The sequence below is a fragment of the Crassostrea angulata genome, chromosome 7, assembly GCF_025612915.1.
Source record: "Crassostrea angulata isolate pt1a10 chromosome 7, ASM2561291v2, whole genome shotgun sequence".
Taxonomy (NCBI): domain Eukaryota; kingdom Metazoa; phylum Mollusca; class Bivalvia; order Ostreida; family Ostreidae; genus Magallana; species Magallana angulata.
In genome coordinates, this window is record NC_069117.1 from 60165078 (window position 1) to 60184090 (window position 19013).

Genomic DNA, 19013 nt, shown 5'->3' on the forward strand with positions numbered 1-19013 from the left:
TAAGAGTGGTATATCGCGCATCCGCGTATTTAATACCCACGCATATTGTTTGTCCATAGAAAGCGCATCAGCGTAAATAACCACTTTTACAGTAGGGACAACGGGGAAAGTGAGTCAGTGAAGGAGGCCGACAGTGAGAGAAAGAAGGACAAAGAGGAAGACAAGACGAGAGACAATGCAAACGGAGAAGAAGAGGTGTGTGATCTTAAGTGATTGTACAGAAATGGCGATAGGTTTGTAATTTAGGGACTGTATGTTTAGTAAGTGTTATCTGTTTATCGCTGCAGGAGAAGATAGAGGTTGAAGAAACCAGGAGTAAGAAGAGTTTGGTACTTTATTAAAGAATAGATAATACCGGTACTCAATCATAATTAATGGGACCCTAGAGTAGAAGAATGGATTTATTTATGTCTTAAAGCTGAACACCGCTCGTAAATAGGCACCGTCACACAGGTACCTGGTATATAAACCCTTCGATTTCGTTACACCCGATTGCACATCTGAAACTCGTGGCCGGCATGTAGTGTTCCTTTCGTTGTCTTCGGATTTTTATGCATTTAATTGTTATTTATGTGCATATTATGTCTGTAAATAATGCAATGACCAGTTCATTTGATGTTAGTACTCTCCTGGTTTGAAAAAAGTGCGTAAAACTTGACAATTTCATCGCGACCGAGTAACATGGCGAGGCAAGATGTACGTCCACACAGGTGAGACCTCTACAGTGATATACTTTGAACTGTTAAGAGGTCTATGGCTTATATAGGGGTGTAGGAAGAGCGGTGCTGAAAGAGAAATATGGCGGACAGTGCCTATTTACGAGCGGTGTTCAGCTTTAATCATAAATCAGAAAAAAATACCTTTTAAGCTGGTTTTTGTCAGAATTTACCTTTGTCATACTTACTTGTATGTGTTGGTACCAAATTGTATAATGTACCAATGAACAGAGGAAAGCAACTCATACATATTGGTGATCTTGATGTGATTTCATCTGTTAGTGTTATCTGTTTATCTTTTCAGCAGAAGATGGAGGTTGAAGAAACCAAGAGTAAGTAGAGTTTGCTACTTTATTAAAAACCTTCTTCCCAGAAACTAATCAGCTAGGAAAGCTGAAATTTGTGTGGAAGCATCCTCCAGTAATGTAGATTCAAAGTTGTGAAAATCATGATCCCCAGGGGTAGGGTGTAGCCACAATGGGGGGTCGAAGTTTTACATAGAAATATATAGAGAAAATCTTCTTCTCAGAAACTAATCAGCCAGGAAAGCTGAAATTTGTGTGGAAGCATCATCCACTAATGTAGATTCAAAGTTGTGAAAATCATGATCCCCAGGGGTAGGGTGTAGCCACAATGGGGGGTCGAAGTTTTACATAGAAATATATAGAGAAAATCTTCTTCTCAGAAACTAATCAGCCAGGAAAGCTGAAATTTGTGTGGAAGCATCATCCACTAATGTAGATTCAAAGTTGTGAAAATCATGATCCCCAGGGGTAGGGTGGAGCCACAATGGGGGGTCGAAGTTTTGCATAGAAATATATAGAGTAAATCTTTTTAAATCTTCTTCTCAGAAACTAATCAGCCAGGAAAGCTAAAACTTGTTGTGAAAATCATGATCCCTGGGGGTAGAGTAGGGCACAATGGAGGATTGAAGATTTACTTAAGAATATAGAGAGTAAATATTTAAAAATCTTCTTCTCAGAAACTAATCAGCCAGAAAAGCTGAAACTTGTGTGGAAGTATCCTCAGGTAGTGTAGATTCATAGTTGTGAAAATCATGATCCCCGAGGGTAGGGTGGGGCCACATTGGGGGTGGGGGTGTTAAAGTTTTCCGTAGGAATATATAGAGTAAATTTTGAAAAATCATCTTCTCAGTAACTAATCAGCCAGATAATTCTTTATAATTGTTAAAACTTTGGCTCCAGGACAATTCTTTGGCCTCACAAGAAGGTTCAGAGTTCGATGTAGCTTTATATCCTATATATAAACAATTGTTAAGGATCTTTTTGAGAACTGCAATGCTCAACATGTGATATGACTATAAAATCATAAGTTCATATCAGAGTATTTAGAGTAGAGTAAAATATATATGTATGCAGGTTCCTACATAGATATACACTGTTACCTTGATAATTAGGAATGACCCAGACTTGGCCCGGTTTGAGGACATCCCGACCTTAGACAAGCCGAGGGACCAGCGACATCTGTCTGTCTGTCTGACAGTTCTCTCTGACCTGGGACAGACTTGATCATCTCAGGAAGGTAATTTTATAGTATTTATACTCTTATATTTACATTCCACATATTCTTTGCATATAAATTGTGTGGAAAGCTACTGCAGTCACAACACTGTAACACGCAGAGGGTACTGAAAGGTTAAATGATGAGGTTTTTTATGATGCTACGAACGTTGAAGGCTGTTAAAATGCAATGTCACATACGAAAATCAAAGTTCAGGCTTGTGGCTGCATGAGTTGCTCTTCCATCAATTGGAACTTACTCTTAAAGTAATACGGTAATTTTGAGGCATAAATCACATTTGCAGACGAAAGAAGAAGTTACAAAAATGTAAATATAAGCATTAAATCATTAGTTTTTGTAAGGTATAAACTCATAACAGTAACAGTATTAGAAAACAAATTTTCGTAATCCACAAACGCGCACTATAGCACAATATGTTACTCGATTTGTATGAAAAAATAAATGAATCAATGCTTAAATACACTGCTTTGGACGTCTATGCGTTTTAAAACCATGAAGTGGTTTTTAAAATAGCCGTAACTGTGCCAACCCAATTTAAGTATAAATTCTATAGCTATTGAATTTGTTCCTTATAATTTAATTCTCCATCATTACGAACACATATCGATATCTAATTAAATTACCTCAATGAATATCAATAACTCAATAAATTGTACGAAATTTAAAGGTAACGTCATGCAGATTAAAATGTGTGATGCAACCGATTGTGACATCATCAAAAATGTTTGTACCTGTACAAGGGAAAACTTTTTGATTTACCCCAGAAAATAGTGAGTACAAACGTCTTCATGCAGATTATGAGATTTCACAGTACAAAATGTACACACTGGTATTGCTCCCTTAAAAGGGGTGGGTGGGTAGGGGGGAGAACTAGGAATCACCTTGTCCATCTGTCTGTACTACCTCTCATGTCTGGTTTTTTTCCAATGAACATTAGATTCTCCACAGCCTATGTTGTGTCATGCCCCTGATTTTACTAAGAACATTAGATTCTCCATAGCGTATGTTGTGTCATGCCCCTGATTTTACTAAGAACATTAGATTCTCCATAGCCTATGTTGTGTCATGCCCCTGATTTTACTAAGAACATTAGATTCTCCACAGCCTATGTTGTGTCATGCCCCTGATTTTACTAAGAACATTAGATTCTCCATAGCCTATGTTGTGTCATGCCCCTGATTTAACTAAGAACATAAGATTCTCTGTAGCATACATGTATGCTCATGTTTATTCAAGTAAAGGGCCAAATCTTCTTCCAAGGGGAGAAAACAGATTTGGGTACTTTATAGATATTCTCCCTTCTAAGGGGAGATAATAAGAGTGAAAATGGGGTTGGGTGTTTTATAGATCTGCTCCAGAATTACTGGGCCAATTTCAACTAAACTTGATACAAAGCATCCCTGAGTGAAGATGTTTCAAATTTGTTCAAATAAAGGAACATTTTTTCTTTAATTGGAATTACAATTTGTTTAAATCAAGACCCCAGAAAGGGCCCGAACAAGTTCAAAGTTCATAATAGAAATAAGTTCAAAACAACAAACAAATACTTCTCTGAAGAATAAAAAGGCCATTGTTTTTGAAAATCATTTAGAATAAAGCTATAATACAAAATTCAATCTTGTTCCTAAGACTAGATAGCCTGTCTTTGATTCCTAAAGCTGCCATGAGCTGATAGCTTTACAACCAAAATTACTCAGGTGAGCAATGTGGCACTATGCCTCTTGTTATGTTAATGTAGAGGATGTTTTAATTTAAGTAATAGTTATAATTACAGGTTATAAAGACTAGATAGTATAGTATGCATTGGTGATATTTAACGATGCATGTTCACACTTCTACTAGCCAAATTGTAGTTCAATTATCACCATCAGAAACAATGTAACTAAGGTCTTCCGTTTCCAACGGAAGACCTTTCTATTATTGTGCGGGAAAAAGATTATTCTTATTTTTCTTTTTTTTTCTTTTTTCTTCCTAGACGCGAACTTTGAGGCTTCATATCGTGCTCATTTCTGAACGGTTTTTGCTCAAATTTTCAGGGCTAATGGACTTTACAAAATACTATCTTCATCAATTCATAAAAGTTAGAATTCCTTTTCCGTTAATGAGTTATTCCCATTTTAAAAATTTTTAGGGCCTTTGGTTTCCAGACAAAGGCTCCGAGACTATGATAGCAGGGAATGGGAATCTAACGAATTTGAATAGCAGAGACATTGTAGTGGCGCACATTGGTTTTTGTTTTTAGATTACGTTTTTTATTTAGGAAAAGGTAGGGGGTCAAAAAACAGGATAAAAAATTTCGACATATTTTCCTTTATATCTTTTTAACAAAAAATATTTTGTTAAGACATGTAGAATAAAAGTTGTGCAGAATATCAAGGGCTTTCATTTGACACCAATAAAAAAGGGCTGGCCCCTTAAATTAAGGGCCAATAGCTCCTAAATGTTTTTGCTTAATCCTATTACTGATCTAGATATAGACATTGTTGTTCCCTGGTTAAAGAATTTCAAAACACTTCAAAGTTTCATAAATTTATAAGATATACTATACTATGTCCCGAATTTTTTCTTCCACCACTTTTTGCTTGATATTTCAATAATAGTAATTACCTTTGTGCTCAAACTAAGTTCATCCACATATATGAAAAATGTCCAGATTATATGTGTTGAAACGCCCCCTCTACCGCTTCAGGTTTCAATACACATCCCAATATTGAAAGTCTACGTGGATTTTGCATTGCATCAGCCATTAAGAAGCCCGGATGATAACGTTAAAAAATTGCGCGAGGTATCTCGAGTATTTCCGAATGGAGAAAGTAGTTTATAATCAGCATTTGAATTATGCACATTTTTATAATATGAATTCTCTGACTTTTCCGACAAGATTTCGAGAAAACCTCTAATGAATCATTTTGTGCAATATTTTAAAATAGAATTGATTTCATCAAACTATGTTTTGGTATTCCAAATATTTCAAAAAATTGTATGGATCCAACCAATAATGAACTCTAGTCTCGTTCAACCAGATGCTCAACTGTCTCCGTTAATCTCCGACAAGTAAGAGATACCAGGTCACATGATAGCTTGATGATGCGACCTCTAAATATAGACTGACTCTCTACTTGCCGGAGATGTAAGGAGACAGCCGATGGTTAAACGAGATTATATATTGAACTCTGGCGTAGGAATACACACGACTACAAAAAACTTCTAATTGTTCGTACCATTTAAAATCTGACTATTTCCAAGGTATTTATAAGTTTCCTTTAAAAAAATGCTTCAGCGTACATAACATCGAATTTATCGATTATTTTCAAGAACTAAGTCTTGTCAGCGGCGATGATTTGTGCTTAGGTGCAAACACAGTTTCAGTTTCGGTTTGCTAGAGTAACTGCATAGGAGAGTTGATTAAAATCAACTCCCAAAAAACACAATTCCTGACATGAATCATGAGTACATGTAACAATGCCTGCTACCCTCTGAAAATTTACAAGCCATTAAACATCGCATTTTTTTAAAGAATGTTTGAAACGATTGCATAAACTGTGTTCGACAGATAGTTTTCCTAAAACATTTTCTTTCTTTCTTTTTCAAAACATGTTTTATATACAGGCTTTCAATCACAACACATTTTTATAACAAAAGCAGAACTGAAAGTTTAGTCATTATAATTTATTGACACCATATCACATACATTTTCAACTCGCAGCAACAACAGAAGACCTACTCGTGGCTTTGCCACGAGCTCTGCTCTAGTTATATTTATGACCCTGATGATATAGAAGTTTTAATACCAATCATAATTAAATAAAAAAGACATTTGCACATTCTATGCAATTTAATAACAATTAATTTAATGTGTAGCTCAGCTTTATGACATACTGCTATGCCATTCAAAAAAAAAATTTGTACTGTCTTTTATCATGAATAGATAAAGGTGAGTTTTCTTTGGCAATTAAATATTATTTTTTTTCCATTTCTACAAATTCATAACCATATAATGTCTCTTTATTATTTTTTTAATTCAAACTTTCATGTACAAATTCATATTTTCTCATATAATTAGATTACAGCGCATACACATCACATATTCACTTCAATTAAGATAGAGATATAAATGCAGTCACATACCGCAGATAAACATGCATATGTACAGACCAGTGTATACACCGACAAAAAGACATATATATATGCACAAATAATGTCAAATATTTTTATCAACTCTTTAACCATGGAAGTTTGAGTATTTTTAGTTTGGGGGGGGGGGGTGGGGGGGGGGGGGGGGTGTGAAAGAGGGGTGGAGAGAAAGAGAGGGGAACGCTAGCTATCAAAAAGTCATACATATATGCAGAGGATACATAATAGTAGACTCATAATTCTTTTGCCATTGTTTGCTTACAATTTCTTTGCAGCTATTATAAACACATTTTATAACAAATTACAAATAGTTTGCCAATACTTTTCATACACAGCAAACTTATAATTCTTAAGCAAAAATAGTTTCTCAATATGTATCCAATCAGTGACAGCTCGTTATAACATGAGCATTGAGAGTTTTGGGACATTCTTATATTTACTGGCTGCCCCCCCCCCCCCCCCCCACCTTTTTGCACAGCAAAGATTTTTCTTTAAATTACATACAAAAAATTGAATTAAGATGGAGTTGGCCCCCCCCCCCCCCCCCCCCCCCCCACTTTTATTGGACCATGTAAAAATTTGAATTGAAAATAAGGAAAATAATCAGTGAAATTAAAGTAAAAAGTATACTATTATATATAACCTTCCCCCCACCCCCCAGTAGGATTTTCAGGATTTTAGAAAGTAACATTTTTCCCTTCTTTTTTTTTTTTGCTTGTCAAGATTTTTTTGGATGAGTCTGGCCCCCCCCCCCCCCCAAAACGATGCTACGTGCCTGTCAAAGTAGTGCCTTAATTCTTTGACATGAAAACAGTCAACAAATAAATGTTCTATAGTTTCTATATCTTGATTACAGAAATAGCAGGTTGGCGAATCAATTATATTGAGTTTAAAAAGGTACTCATTTATTGGCAAAATTCTATGTAAAATCTGGAATTGCAACCATTGAAATTTGGATTCTTTTGAAGTTATAAATGGGAGTTCAAAAATATTATTCCATTCTTTATCTGTATCCAGTTTAATATTTATTAGTTTGATAAGATATTGGCACTTCTGATTGGTAGAATAAAATTTTGCTGGATACACTTTTCTCAACTCTTCTGATTTCACACTATTTATAGAACGAGATTTTCCAAAATAAACACTGCCAACAGAATGTAGAGTTGTGTGTGCTGAATTGTCAGCAAACAAAATACAACTTTATAAATGTAAAAAAAAAATTAAAAGTTAAATCTTCAAAAATAAACAATACACATTACCGGGTATTTAATTCACTGAAAAGAAAATTAAGCGTCTTCTCACGATTTCTTCGCGTCTGCTTGAGGTCAACAATCAACATTTTCAGCGAGGGTGGCTGTTCCAATTCCAGAAATTATTATAATGAACATATAGGTCTATACACTTTCAGGGTTACACTGCTGTTCAAATTTTATAACACTGAGTTTTATGTTAACACATGTACATGATTGGTCATCAGAGTAAGCATCGTAAAGCATAGCTATGAGTAGTGAATCAATTCCATCAGGGTATTCCAAGCAGCAGATATACCATTTAAGTACCTCTTTGGCTATCTAGTTACCACTCCATTTACAAAAGTCGCACATACGTACTATTCTTTGTTGACACATCAACTATTTTCCATGATCGCGTCTCCTTGCATGGTTATGCCCAAATGTATACTCCAGCGATTTAACTCGCATTGAAACCAGTTTTAACAAATCTTGCTGCATAGTGAATACTAACATGGCAAACCATGGCATGTGTTTTTTTTGTGTTCAATTCAGCTGGTTCAGATTTCAGTTTTCTAACAGTTTATCTATCAGTTTAGTTTGTTTATTAAATTCAGCTCAATAGCTCTGCATCAGCTGAAGGTGCATTTGTTTTGAAAATCTTTGCTGTTCTTGTTTTGTATTCAAACACGCCGCTTCATTTACATTATTTACATTGATCTATGACACTTCACATTTTATGATTTGAAAATGTTTTATTAAATGACAAAAAATGAATTTTTCTATTGATTGACATATCAAAGGAAAAATTGAATGGAAAACTTTTCATCTGCATCTTACACAGTAATTTTTAACGTATTTCAGCTATTTTAGAATTAAACTTTATAACAAATAGAACATCAAAACAAATTACTTTCTCCGTGTTTAAATATTGGTCAAACAATGTGTAGTACATGTAATTGTAAATTGAACTTAATTTATAAATAGACCATTAGAACATGCCTGTTTCCTTGAGCTATTCTAACTTATTGCAAACTCAACAACTTCATGAAGGTAAGATACATAGCACCAGTAAAAGATGGATAACATAGTATAGATAAGGAAATCTTCTTCCAGATATTACAAAAAAGCCCCGAATAAAAGAATACACACAAACAATAAATCATATTTGAGGTTCTGCACTCCAACACACAATGAGGCCGGTATCCTGTGATTTAGGAACTGTAGATAGTTTTAGAGATGTAACTTTGTACATGTTTTCGAATTGTGTGGAATTGTAATGGTTATATTAGATGTATACATACATATTGGTTTTGTTGATGGCTTTTATTCTAAGACATATATATTCTAAATTACTGATACTGGTGTTGTGTTAACTGACTGAACTACTGTAAACGTACTACATTTGGCTGTGTATTCTATTTTGCGCTTTTGGCGGAACGATACTTCTGCTAAATCAAGTACGTCACTAAATGCCATGCATACAATCGATTTCAAACAGGTGGTAAAATTTCTCTTCTGGGTGAAAAGTTTTACGCCTGTCATTGAACAATAGCATTGCAAAAGGTAACGCCCAACAATCCCGAAGAAAGCAAAAACGATTGACTGTGTTCACCCACTGGAACGTATAAGAAACTGAAGACGTTTTCAAGTTCACTCGGTGTATAAAATTGAGAAGAAGCCAGAGTACCCGGAGAAAACCCACGTGTCCGAGTGGGCGACCACCATACCCTCTCACGTACAACCACTACTGATCACGGGGATCGTACTCGGATCAAAGCGCTACCCGGAAATTATATCTTTTCCCATAAGTCATTTTTAAATTAATGTGTAATTGCGCTTTCTTAATTTGTTGCTGATGAGTGGATATGTCTCATTCAATTTGATCAAATTAAGAAAAAACTGAATCCCCTTAAAATAATGAAAAATCTTGGCAAAAGTAAAATTCAATGTCGTACATTTTATTTTTAGACATTGCATTTTGGACAAAGCAAATATTTTACATTTGAGTAAAATAGGTGATTAACGTAAAACTTGCAATTTTAAAAGCAATCTTTGGTAGCCATTACGAGAGAGAGAGAGAGAGAGAGAATTTTGAAATGAAATATAACTCGAATCAATGGATACTTCTTTTAATCCCATTTTTCATGTTTATTGAAATTAAATGTCTAGACTAAGTGTCTTACATGATACACACACATCTTTTTTTTTTTAATCAACCAGAAAAGTAATAACAAAAATTATCGAAGTCTTAAATTAAGTTTTCCTGTCTTCAAGGGGAGATCATTTTGATCGGTCACGTGGCTGACGGGATTTTGGGTGCAATTATGACATTGAGACGTAAATCGAACTTTGTATTGAGTTTGTGTATTGAACACGTTCCGGTGGGTGAACACAGTCAATTGTTTTTGCTTTCTTCGGGTTCGGTGGGCGTTACCTTTTGCAATGCTATTGTTCAATGACAGGCGTAAAACTTTTCATCCAGAAGAGAAATTTTACCACCTGTTTGAAATCGATTGTTAATGTATAAGAATAGTCACATTCAGGAAAACGCTAATTCAAATTCACGCTAACTTGTTCAAAAACTGATTTCCGCCAAATATTGTACACGCCAATTATAGTACGTTTACAGTATATCCTGTATTCTCCTGTGTGTAGCAGTTTGTATTTTGTGGTCTGGATCCTGTGTGAGTGACTGTTGGTATGAGTATAGAGCAGCCTGGAGGTTCCCTGTGATCTGTTGACAGATCCCCAGGATCTCCCAGGAGATGTCTCTGAGTTCATCACTTACATACAGTTCCTGACCGTGGTGGACTAGGACCTGTAGCTCATCTAGAGCTGCTTGTGATAATGTTGTATCAATGTGTCTGTAACACAAGAACTTTAGGAAGTGTAACATTACAAACACCGGGATAAATAATGCAGGCCATCTGTTCTGTAGAGCAGACTGTTGTTCTGGTATTAGTTCACTGATATAACAGATTCTGGTGTCAAGTTCTATATCCCATGCTACAGCCTGTCTGATCTTTGTAGACCAGGACTGTCCCCCTACAGCCTCAGTATACCTCTCTCTGTCTACATGTCTCTCATACATCAGATATGGCTGTGCTAACTTGACCTTTGTCATCTCTAGAACAGATAAAGCTTCCCTGTATCTGAATGTCTTGTAATAATACATAGCAATGTACAACATGTTAGAAATACACCCAAACTTTGCTGCTAATTTCAGCATGTGACAAGACATTTTGTCTGCAATATACATCTGTTTGTTGACACCTGTGTTTGTGTATATGTTGTGTAACATAAAAACAGTGTTCTGAAGGATGAAAGCTGTAATACTCTGTATTTTAACAACTTGACAGTGTGTCAGGGGTGAATCTACCAATTGTTCCATTGTGTGTATGACTTTGATAAGACCAAATAGGTCTGTTGGAAGTGTGCATAATATAGAGGACTCACTGACAAGTTCTACATCATAATCAACTTCAGACCTAATCATACTCTCATCTGTACAAATAGAAAGTCTGGGATTGTACAGGACACCAATGATGTAGGACCTGATAGAGGAACTCTGTAACAGACAGGCCAGACCTTTCTTGTACAGTTCATGTAACTGTAGGAACAATCTATTTTGTGCTGAGCCATGGACCTTTGTCAGAAACAGGTTGTTTTGTGGGATGAAAAAGTTTGGACAAACTCCCTCATACACCCATTTGAGCAGGAGTTTTAAGCAGACCCAGAAACCGGCCAGGAGATTTTGTGGACACCAGTGAGGTAGTGTGTTTTGTTGAATGGCCCAGAAAACTGTTGTTTTCATGTGATAGGAACATAACAGTTTATTGGTTTCCTCTGACTGTTGATTCATTACTTCTTTTAAGAAAAGTTTTAACAATCCGTAAGTCAAAAACTGACAGTGGTTCATTGATGAAACAAATTTATATTCTGCCTGAGAGAAAGAAATTCTCCATTCTTGATTTTCATGGGGTCCTAATGGGTGTCCTATTGCTACAAAATGACACCCATTTCTGACAATGTCATCAACAACTTCAGGATCAGGCCATGAATGACATCTGTCTATCCATGAGGAAGCAGTGTGGGGCCAAAAGTCACAAACAAAACAACAGGCAGTGTCATATTCTGTATTTCCATATACACCACTACCACAGGGTCCGTGTACAGTAGAATTAGGAACTACTACAGAACAAGTTATCTCTCTGTATATAGAACTAGATATATAGACTTTGTTATTCATGGTGACACATGCTGAGAAGACATCTCTGGTTGTACGTGGAGTCAGTAACTGAAGTAGAGTGAATCCTGGTGGACTCTCAGAACTGTCAGAGAGAATCAAGGTTGTATTGGCAGTGTTGTAATACTCAGACTGAGACATGTCCATGATCACTCGGTGATTGTTTGGCCAGTACATAGAGTCCACATCTGATCCCTCCAGTCTGAACCCTTCTCTCCTACTTCCACTCATCATCCACACGGTCCCATTGTTACGTGTCAATCGTCTATCCACCATCTCCTTGATGTCAGCAGTCTCCCTCCTGATGGCCACCTGTTGTGATGTCCCCACTTTATCACACAGTCCCACAAACACTGACTCTGAAATGTTCTGTATTCCGCCACATCTGTCATTATATAGATATATATATATATATATATATACATTATATATATATATATATATATATTTTTTTTTTTTTTTTTTTTTTTTTTTTTTTTTTATATTTTTTTAACTTCTCTTTGTTTCTTATTGTATACAGGGAAATATTCGCCCCCGTTTTATTTTTGCTCCTTTCGCCCTCATCAGTGGGCAAATTTAAGACTGGGCGAATTCCAATGTCTAGAATTAAATCATAGTAAACACAAACGCGTCTGGACAAATTGAAGATGGAACGAAACTGTTTAAAAGTGTAGAAAATTACACGGGGCGAAAATAACCCAGTATACAGTATTTACATTATTCACAGTATTTACAAATACAATTATTCACAGTATTTACAAATCATCAAATAGAAAAAGTTCTCTTGATGCCAACATTTTGGAAAAAAAAACAAACTAAAATACTAATTTAATGCACTTACATTTGTTGGGGGAAAGACTCCATTTAAAAAAAATCACATAAATGAGAAAACTGATGCTGCTGTGCTATTTTATATGCTGTTCTATTTTAGGTGCTGTTATTTTCATGAACTCCTCTTAGAAAAGGAAGGTTGAAATTTAAGGAATTGAAAAATGTTCATGGATTAGAAAGGATAAATTTAGTGTGAATAGTCGTTTAAATAAACACACTTGGAAAGAATTCAAAAACTTGGAATTTTTCTGCTTTCAGAGTAAGAGGTTTCCTGAAATTTTGTCCTTCCCGTTTTGGAGTAAAACGAAGTTTAACCGTTAAGTGAAATGAATAATTTCAGTACTTGTTTAGACTTGATTTTGAATTGGTTCAGACTAGAATGGGAAAATATTTAAATCAAGCTATGGCAATTGTTATATTTTCAAAATACAATGTAACAGTAACATGATGCTAGTTTATATATAGATTTGGTAGAAATTTTCAAAATGAAGCAATAACTTGTTCAATGTCCATTTCAATTATCACTTTACAGTATTTAAAATAAGTATTAAAGCAATTTGTGCACATAACAGAAAAACTATTTTTTCAACAGAAATATCATTTATTCATAAATTTATAGATTATTGAAAAGTATATATGATGCATCAATTTAACAGTTTTGAATATGCACTATATGCACTGATAATGAAATAAAATGTACTTAAGCATTGAATCATTATTTTTTGAAAGATATAGTCTCATAACTGCAGCGGTGTGTGCATACAAATTGAGTAACGCGCGCTAGCGCGTTATGAAAATTTGTATGCACACACCGCTGCAGTTATGAGACTATATTTTTCAAAAAATAATGATTTAATGCTTATATTTACATTTTTTAACTTCTTGCCTTGTCTGCAAATGTGATTTATAAGTCAAAATTTCTGTTTTATCCTAAGGGTAAGTTCAAATTAATGGAAGAGCCACTGTAACAGCCGAAAGCGTGAACTTTGATTCTCGCTTGTGACGTTGCATTTTACATCGTTCAACGTTTGTGACGTCATAATAAAACTCGTCATTTTAACCTTTGGGTACCTTATGTGTGTTACTGTCTTTTAACTGCAGTACCTTTTCACACACTTGACATGCAAAAAATATTTGGAATGCGCATGAAAGCTGAAGTAAATTTTTCATATCACCTTTTGTCCAGTGTCCACCGGTCAGTTGTCTGTAAACTTTTTAAATTACCAACTTCTTTAGAACCATTGGCCCAATTTCAATTAAACTTTGCACAAAACACCCATAGGTGATGGGGATTCTGTTTTGTGAAAATGAAGAAATTTTCCTTACCACATAAAGAGTGTTTGTTGCAAGATAACAAGATAACCAGTATCCCATTACTATACTGCATAAACTACAGTAAATACTTACTGGTTCATAAACTATCAAACACAAATGGAACTATTTTGTTGCTTGTAGAAAGAGAACTCTAGCCTGGGCCATTGTAGAGGAGCGGAATTACAAGTCTGATTTTAATTTGATTGGTCTTGTACCTCAATTAGGTATCAAATGATAATATTGAACCAAAAAATGTAACCTACACGTGGGCCCAATTTAAAATAAGAGTTTCTGAATACAGAATTCCAGTAAAGACATGGGAATTTTTCAGTATTTTAGGTTTTGTGTGGATGAGTTTTGTTGTATTTTAGGTTTTGTGTGGATGAGTTTTGTTGTATTTTAGGTTTTGTGTTGATGAGTTTTGTTATATTTTAGGCTTTGTGTTGATGAGTTTTGTTATATTTTAGGTTTTGTGTGGATGAGTTTTGTTGTATTTTAGGTTTTGTGTGGATGAGTTTTGTTGTATTTTAGGTTTTGTGATGATGAATTTTGTTGTATTTTAGGTTTTGTGTTGATGAGTTTTGTTGTATTTTAGGTTTTGTGATGATGAGTTTTGTTGTATTTTAGGTTTTGTGATGATGAGTTTTGTTGTATTTTAGGTTTTGTGTTGATGAGTTTTGTTATATTTTAGGTTTTGTGTTGATGAGTTTTGTTGTATTTTAGGTTTTGTGTGGATGAGTTTTGTTGTATTTTAGGTTTTGTGTTGATGAGTTTTGTTGTATTTTAGGTTTTGTGTTGATGAGTTTTGTTATATTTTAGGCTTTGTGTTGATGACTTTTGTTATATTTTAGGTTTTGTGTGGATGAGTTTTGTTATATTTTAGGTTTTGTGTGGATGAGTTTTGTTATATTTTAGGTTTTGTGTGGATGAGTTTTGTTATATTTTAGGTTTTGTGTGGATGAGTTTTGTTATATTTTAGGTTTTGTGTTGATGAGTTTTGTTGTATTTTAGGTTTTGTGTGGATGAGTTTTGTTATATTTTAGGTTTTGTGTTGATGAGTTTTGTTGTATTTTAGGTTTTGTGTTGATGAGTTTTGTTGTATTTTAGGTTTTGTGATGATGAGTTTTGTTGTGTTGGTTTCTTGTATGTGTGTAGTGTCTGGCAATCTGTTTTGACTTGTCTGCGTCTTGAAGACTACCGTTAGGTGTCAATCCGATTCCAACTCAGTTGACGCGGTTTTATTTCTAGGTGGACAAGGAGCTGTATCCAAAGGGGGACTACATCAAGGGCTCCCTCGAGTCCATACCCGAGCCCTTCGGGGTGGGACGCATGCTGGTCATCTTCTGTAAGAAGTCCTTGGGGTCGAATTATTGATAATTTTACAGGTAGGTTTAAAAGGATGGGACTTATAGGTGTTATCTTTGAAGTACAAGAATGAAACTGATGAATTTGATGCTTACTGTAAATGTTTTATATTTGGCATGTACAATATTTCGCAGAAATTGATTGTTCAACATGTTAGTACTAGTGTGAATTAGTACAAGTATAGATCCACATAGTTTTATATATGCATAGCGTTTTGTGATATACTTGATATAGCAGAAGCTGCTTTCCCCCAGAAATGCTAAAAAATATGCAGCCAGGTGTAATGCATTTACAGTGTTTGATTTTATTAAAACTGCTCCATTCGACTAAGTCTCATGTTCTTTTTTTGTCAGCCAGTTAATAAAAAGATGAAATTTTCATAACTTTCATTTTAAATAATATTGATAAATCATTCATTGAAATCATTCAATACTCATTTTAAAACTAATGCCGGTTGTATAATTGTTCTGGTAATTTTGTGTAGGAATCTCGGAGGGTTTCCACCAGGCCGGTATTGCTGAGTCATGCTGGGCGATTGAGAAAGAAAAGCCGGCCGGTCAGGCGTTCCACCTCAATAACCCTGGCTGTATTGTGTTCACTGACGACTGTAACGGTGATGGAAGTAGGTTCTGCTGAAACAGTTATTTCCCTTTAATCACAAAACTATCTCTTGTATCTCTACAGCCTGGTATTCTCAGATAAAGTCTTTTTTAAAGAAACATAATAACAACTAAGATGACCCGAATAATCAATTTGCTTGTGTTTGTTTTAGTTTTGAAATTTTTTAGTTCAATAACATTAATTTTGCAGGGAGAAAAGCAGAATGAGGTGGGTCAGAAGTTGCCCCAGAAGGAGGATGTGGAACTGTTGTGTGGGGGTCCCCCCTGTCAGGGGTTCAGTGGCATGAACCGGTTCAACTCTCAGGAATACTCCCGGTTCAAGGTCAGTGGAGTCTGAATGAGTCCCTTGTTGTTACAAATCTGTAGAACTTGCTGACAGAGAGTTCTGTGTAGTGTATCTGAGTTATCACTTCTACAGAAGAAAACTTCAGGCATTAATCAATTTAATCTGAGGTCAGATGACATGTTCCTCACTTTCTTAAATTTTTTAAAGATTTTAATCATTTTAAAAATGATAATAAATAATTTTTTTAAGTATATTATGAGGCCGTTTAAAATTTGAATAAAAAAAAATATTTTTCATCAGTTTCAACCTGTCCTTGAGTTATCCCTCTTTGTGAAAAAGACAAAATAGGCTGTTGTAAATAACACATTTATTCACATTCCCTGTTCAATATATTCAAGGATTCAAATATTATTGCATTCAAAGAGAGATTAATGTTCATACCACAAGAAAATGTGTCTGATTTACAAAGCAATTCCACGACACACAAGTATTTTTATTTGAAGTCTTTACTGGGGAAAACAGGTAAGTAAATCACTTACCACTGAGTAAACAGTTCATTGACTCACTAACTGATGGGGAAAAAAGGTAAACAACTCACGAACTAATGGGGAAACAGGTAAACAACTCACGAACTAATGGGGAAACAGGTTAACAACTCACGAACTAATGGGGAAACAGGTTAACAACTCACGAACTAATGGGGAAACAGGTTAACAACTCACGAACTAATGGGGAAAACACGAAAATAACCCACTAACCAATGGGGAAACAGATGAACAACTCACTTACCAATGGGGAACCAGATGATCAACTCACCAACCAATGGGGAAACAGGTTAAAAACTCACGAACTAATGGGGAACCAGGTTAACAATGGGAAAACAGGTAAACAGCTCACTAATCAATGGGAAAACAGGTTAACAACTCACGAACTAATGGGAAAACACGTAAATACCACTGAGGAAATTTTACCTTGTGTGGGTCAAGATCAGTTTGGTATCCATTCATTTTAAGGTCATTTCTTGTTAAGCATTTCATATTTTTTTACATTGAAAGTTAACAATGGACTGAAAAACTTAATGATATTAAGTACAGACACATGTAGAAGAATTGTTGTGATGACAGGTTAATGTCCTTTAATATAGATTCATGTTTTGTTATTGTTTTGTAGATGAGATTACATGTTTAAATGTTGTTTTGTTGATGAGTTTACTGTCCGTTAATACAGATACATGTATGTATTTTCTGATGATGATGTAACGATCTGTTACAGGGGAGGGTTCTCCACCCCCAGTAACACCAGGTGGTCAGCGTCAGGGAGTGTGCCCGCTCCCAGGGGTTCCCCGACACCTACAGATTCTTTGGCAACATTCTGGACAAACACAGACAGGTAAGCAATGAGGTCACCTCGTACAGGTGAGCAGTAAGTAAGCTGTTGTTTGTAACAGGTTTTATTGAGTGGGTATGTAGGTCATTGTAAAAAGGTGTGAGTATTATAAGTATGTCAGTACACATCTTACCAACTCTGACTTAAGTCTAGTGAAAGAGGCTTGATAAGTCAATCTCTTACTTAATTATGTATTGATTGATTCAATAATGTATTGTCAGCCAACTTAATTAAACTGAACCGCAAACATCAGGGAACGTTTAATTTCTAGAAATGAGACATGACTTGTTCTCTAGGTGTACCATTCTTTGACCTTTAAGCTCCAATTTTCCAGGTTTGAATAATTTTGACACAATCATTGAAATTGATTGATAGTATGTTAATAATACTTAAAAAGCATGAATATACATGTGATTTTAGATTATTTTGGAACCAATTTGTATAATCGATTTGACCAATTGATTGTAGGTGGGTAATAATAATTTGACTACTAGTACCGTTAAATAATTTCATGTCGTTGATAACTTGATATTAGTTTGACTTATTGATTTCAGATCGGTAATGCTGTTCCACCTCCCATGGCTCGGTTCATCGGACTGGAGATTCAAAAGTCGCTGGAATGGAAGACCGCTCAACAACCAGACATAGAAAACAGAGACAGAGGTCAAAGGTGATGTGAAGATGGAGGTCAAGGTTGCTGAGGGGTCACCTTATAAGCCGGGCTCTTCCCTGAATTAACAGTTGCATGGATGTGATAAGAAACGTGAAGATTTCCAAATTATGAAAAGAAGAATCTTGGATGAAATAAACAGACGATTTGGAGGAACACGCTATCAGCCAAAATATGTAATGGTGTCGCCAAATGAACCTGACAAAAATTGAAAGTAAATTTAATCATGAGTCATTAATTAAACTGCAGACGTTATTACTGATCTTATGGACTGTGATAATGAAGTAGTAGAGGGTACAGATTTTACACTAAGTTATTCAAGTGCCAAGTTAGATGTTGGTCTCTTTCTTCATGGAACAGCGTGAAATGTTGTGTCCTGTCATTTTCTTTCTCAAATGAAATTTAACTAAATAAAAAAAAAAATACAGGTCAATTCATTTAATCTGTATCACGTTTGTTTGTTTATATTTTGTCACCATGGTAACAAGTGTTTTAACATCTCGTATGTTAAGTACCGGTATATTGGTTTTCATTAACCAAAGGATCATGCAGTCATCAGAAGCCCAGAGTTCGAGTGTCTGTTGTCCGTTGCGTCCTAGTTTTCCCTCCTGTGACATCATTTGCAATGATGCAGCTGATGGGGAACCCCAAACCTTTTGCTGTAGTCATGT

At 35.2% G+C, this 19013-nt stretch overlaps 1 protein-coding gene and 2 long non-coding RNA genes across 3 annotated transcripts; 2 read left to right on the forward strand and 1 right to left on the reverse strand.

Moving 5' to 3' along the window:
• Positions 1 to 255: 255 nt before the first annotated feature.
• On the forward strand, positions 256 to 13319 carry LOC128193013 (uncharacterized). The gene is made up of 4 exons (XR_008244586.1): positions 256 to 315; positions 1021 to 1048; positions 2134 to 2258; positions 12960 to 13319. It is a non-coding gene; the product is annotated as an uncharacterized LOC128193013 (long non-coding RNA).
• On the reverse strand, positions 10157 to 12161 carry LOC128193009 (uncharacterized). The gene has a single exon (XM_052866168.1). It carries the CDS (start codon positions 12144 to 12146, stop codon positions 10248 to 10250), a length of 1899 nt encoding a protein of 632 aa, XP_052722128.1. The 5' UTR covers positions 12147 to 12161; the 3' UTR covers positions 10157 to 10247.
• A 3138-nt stretch (positions 13320 to 16457) lies between the features above and the next one.
• On the forward strand, positions 16458 to 18760 carry LOC128193012 (uncharacterized). Its single transcript, XR_008244585.1, has 3 exons — positions 16458 to 16871; positions 16996 to 17675; positions 18227 to 18760. It is a non-coding gene; the product is annotated as an uncharacterized LOC128193012 (long non-coding RNA).
• The last annotated feature ends 253 nt before the right edge of the window (positions 18761 to 19013 follow it).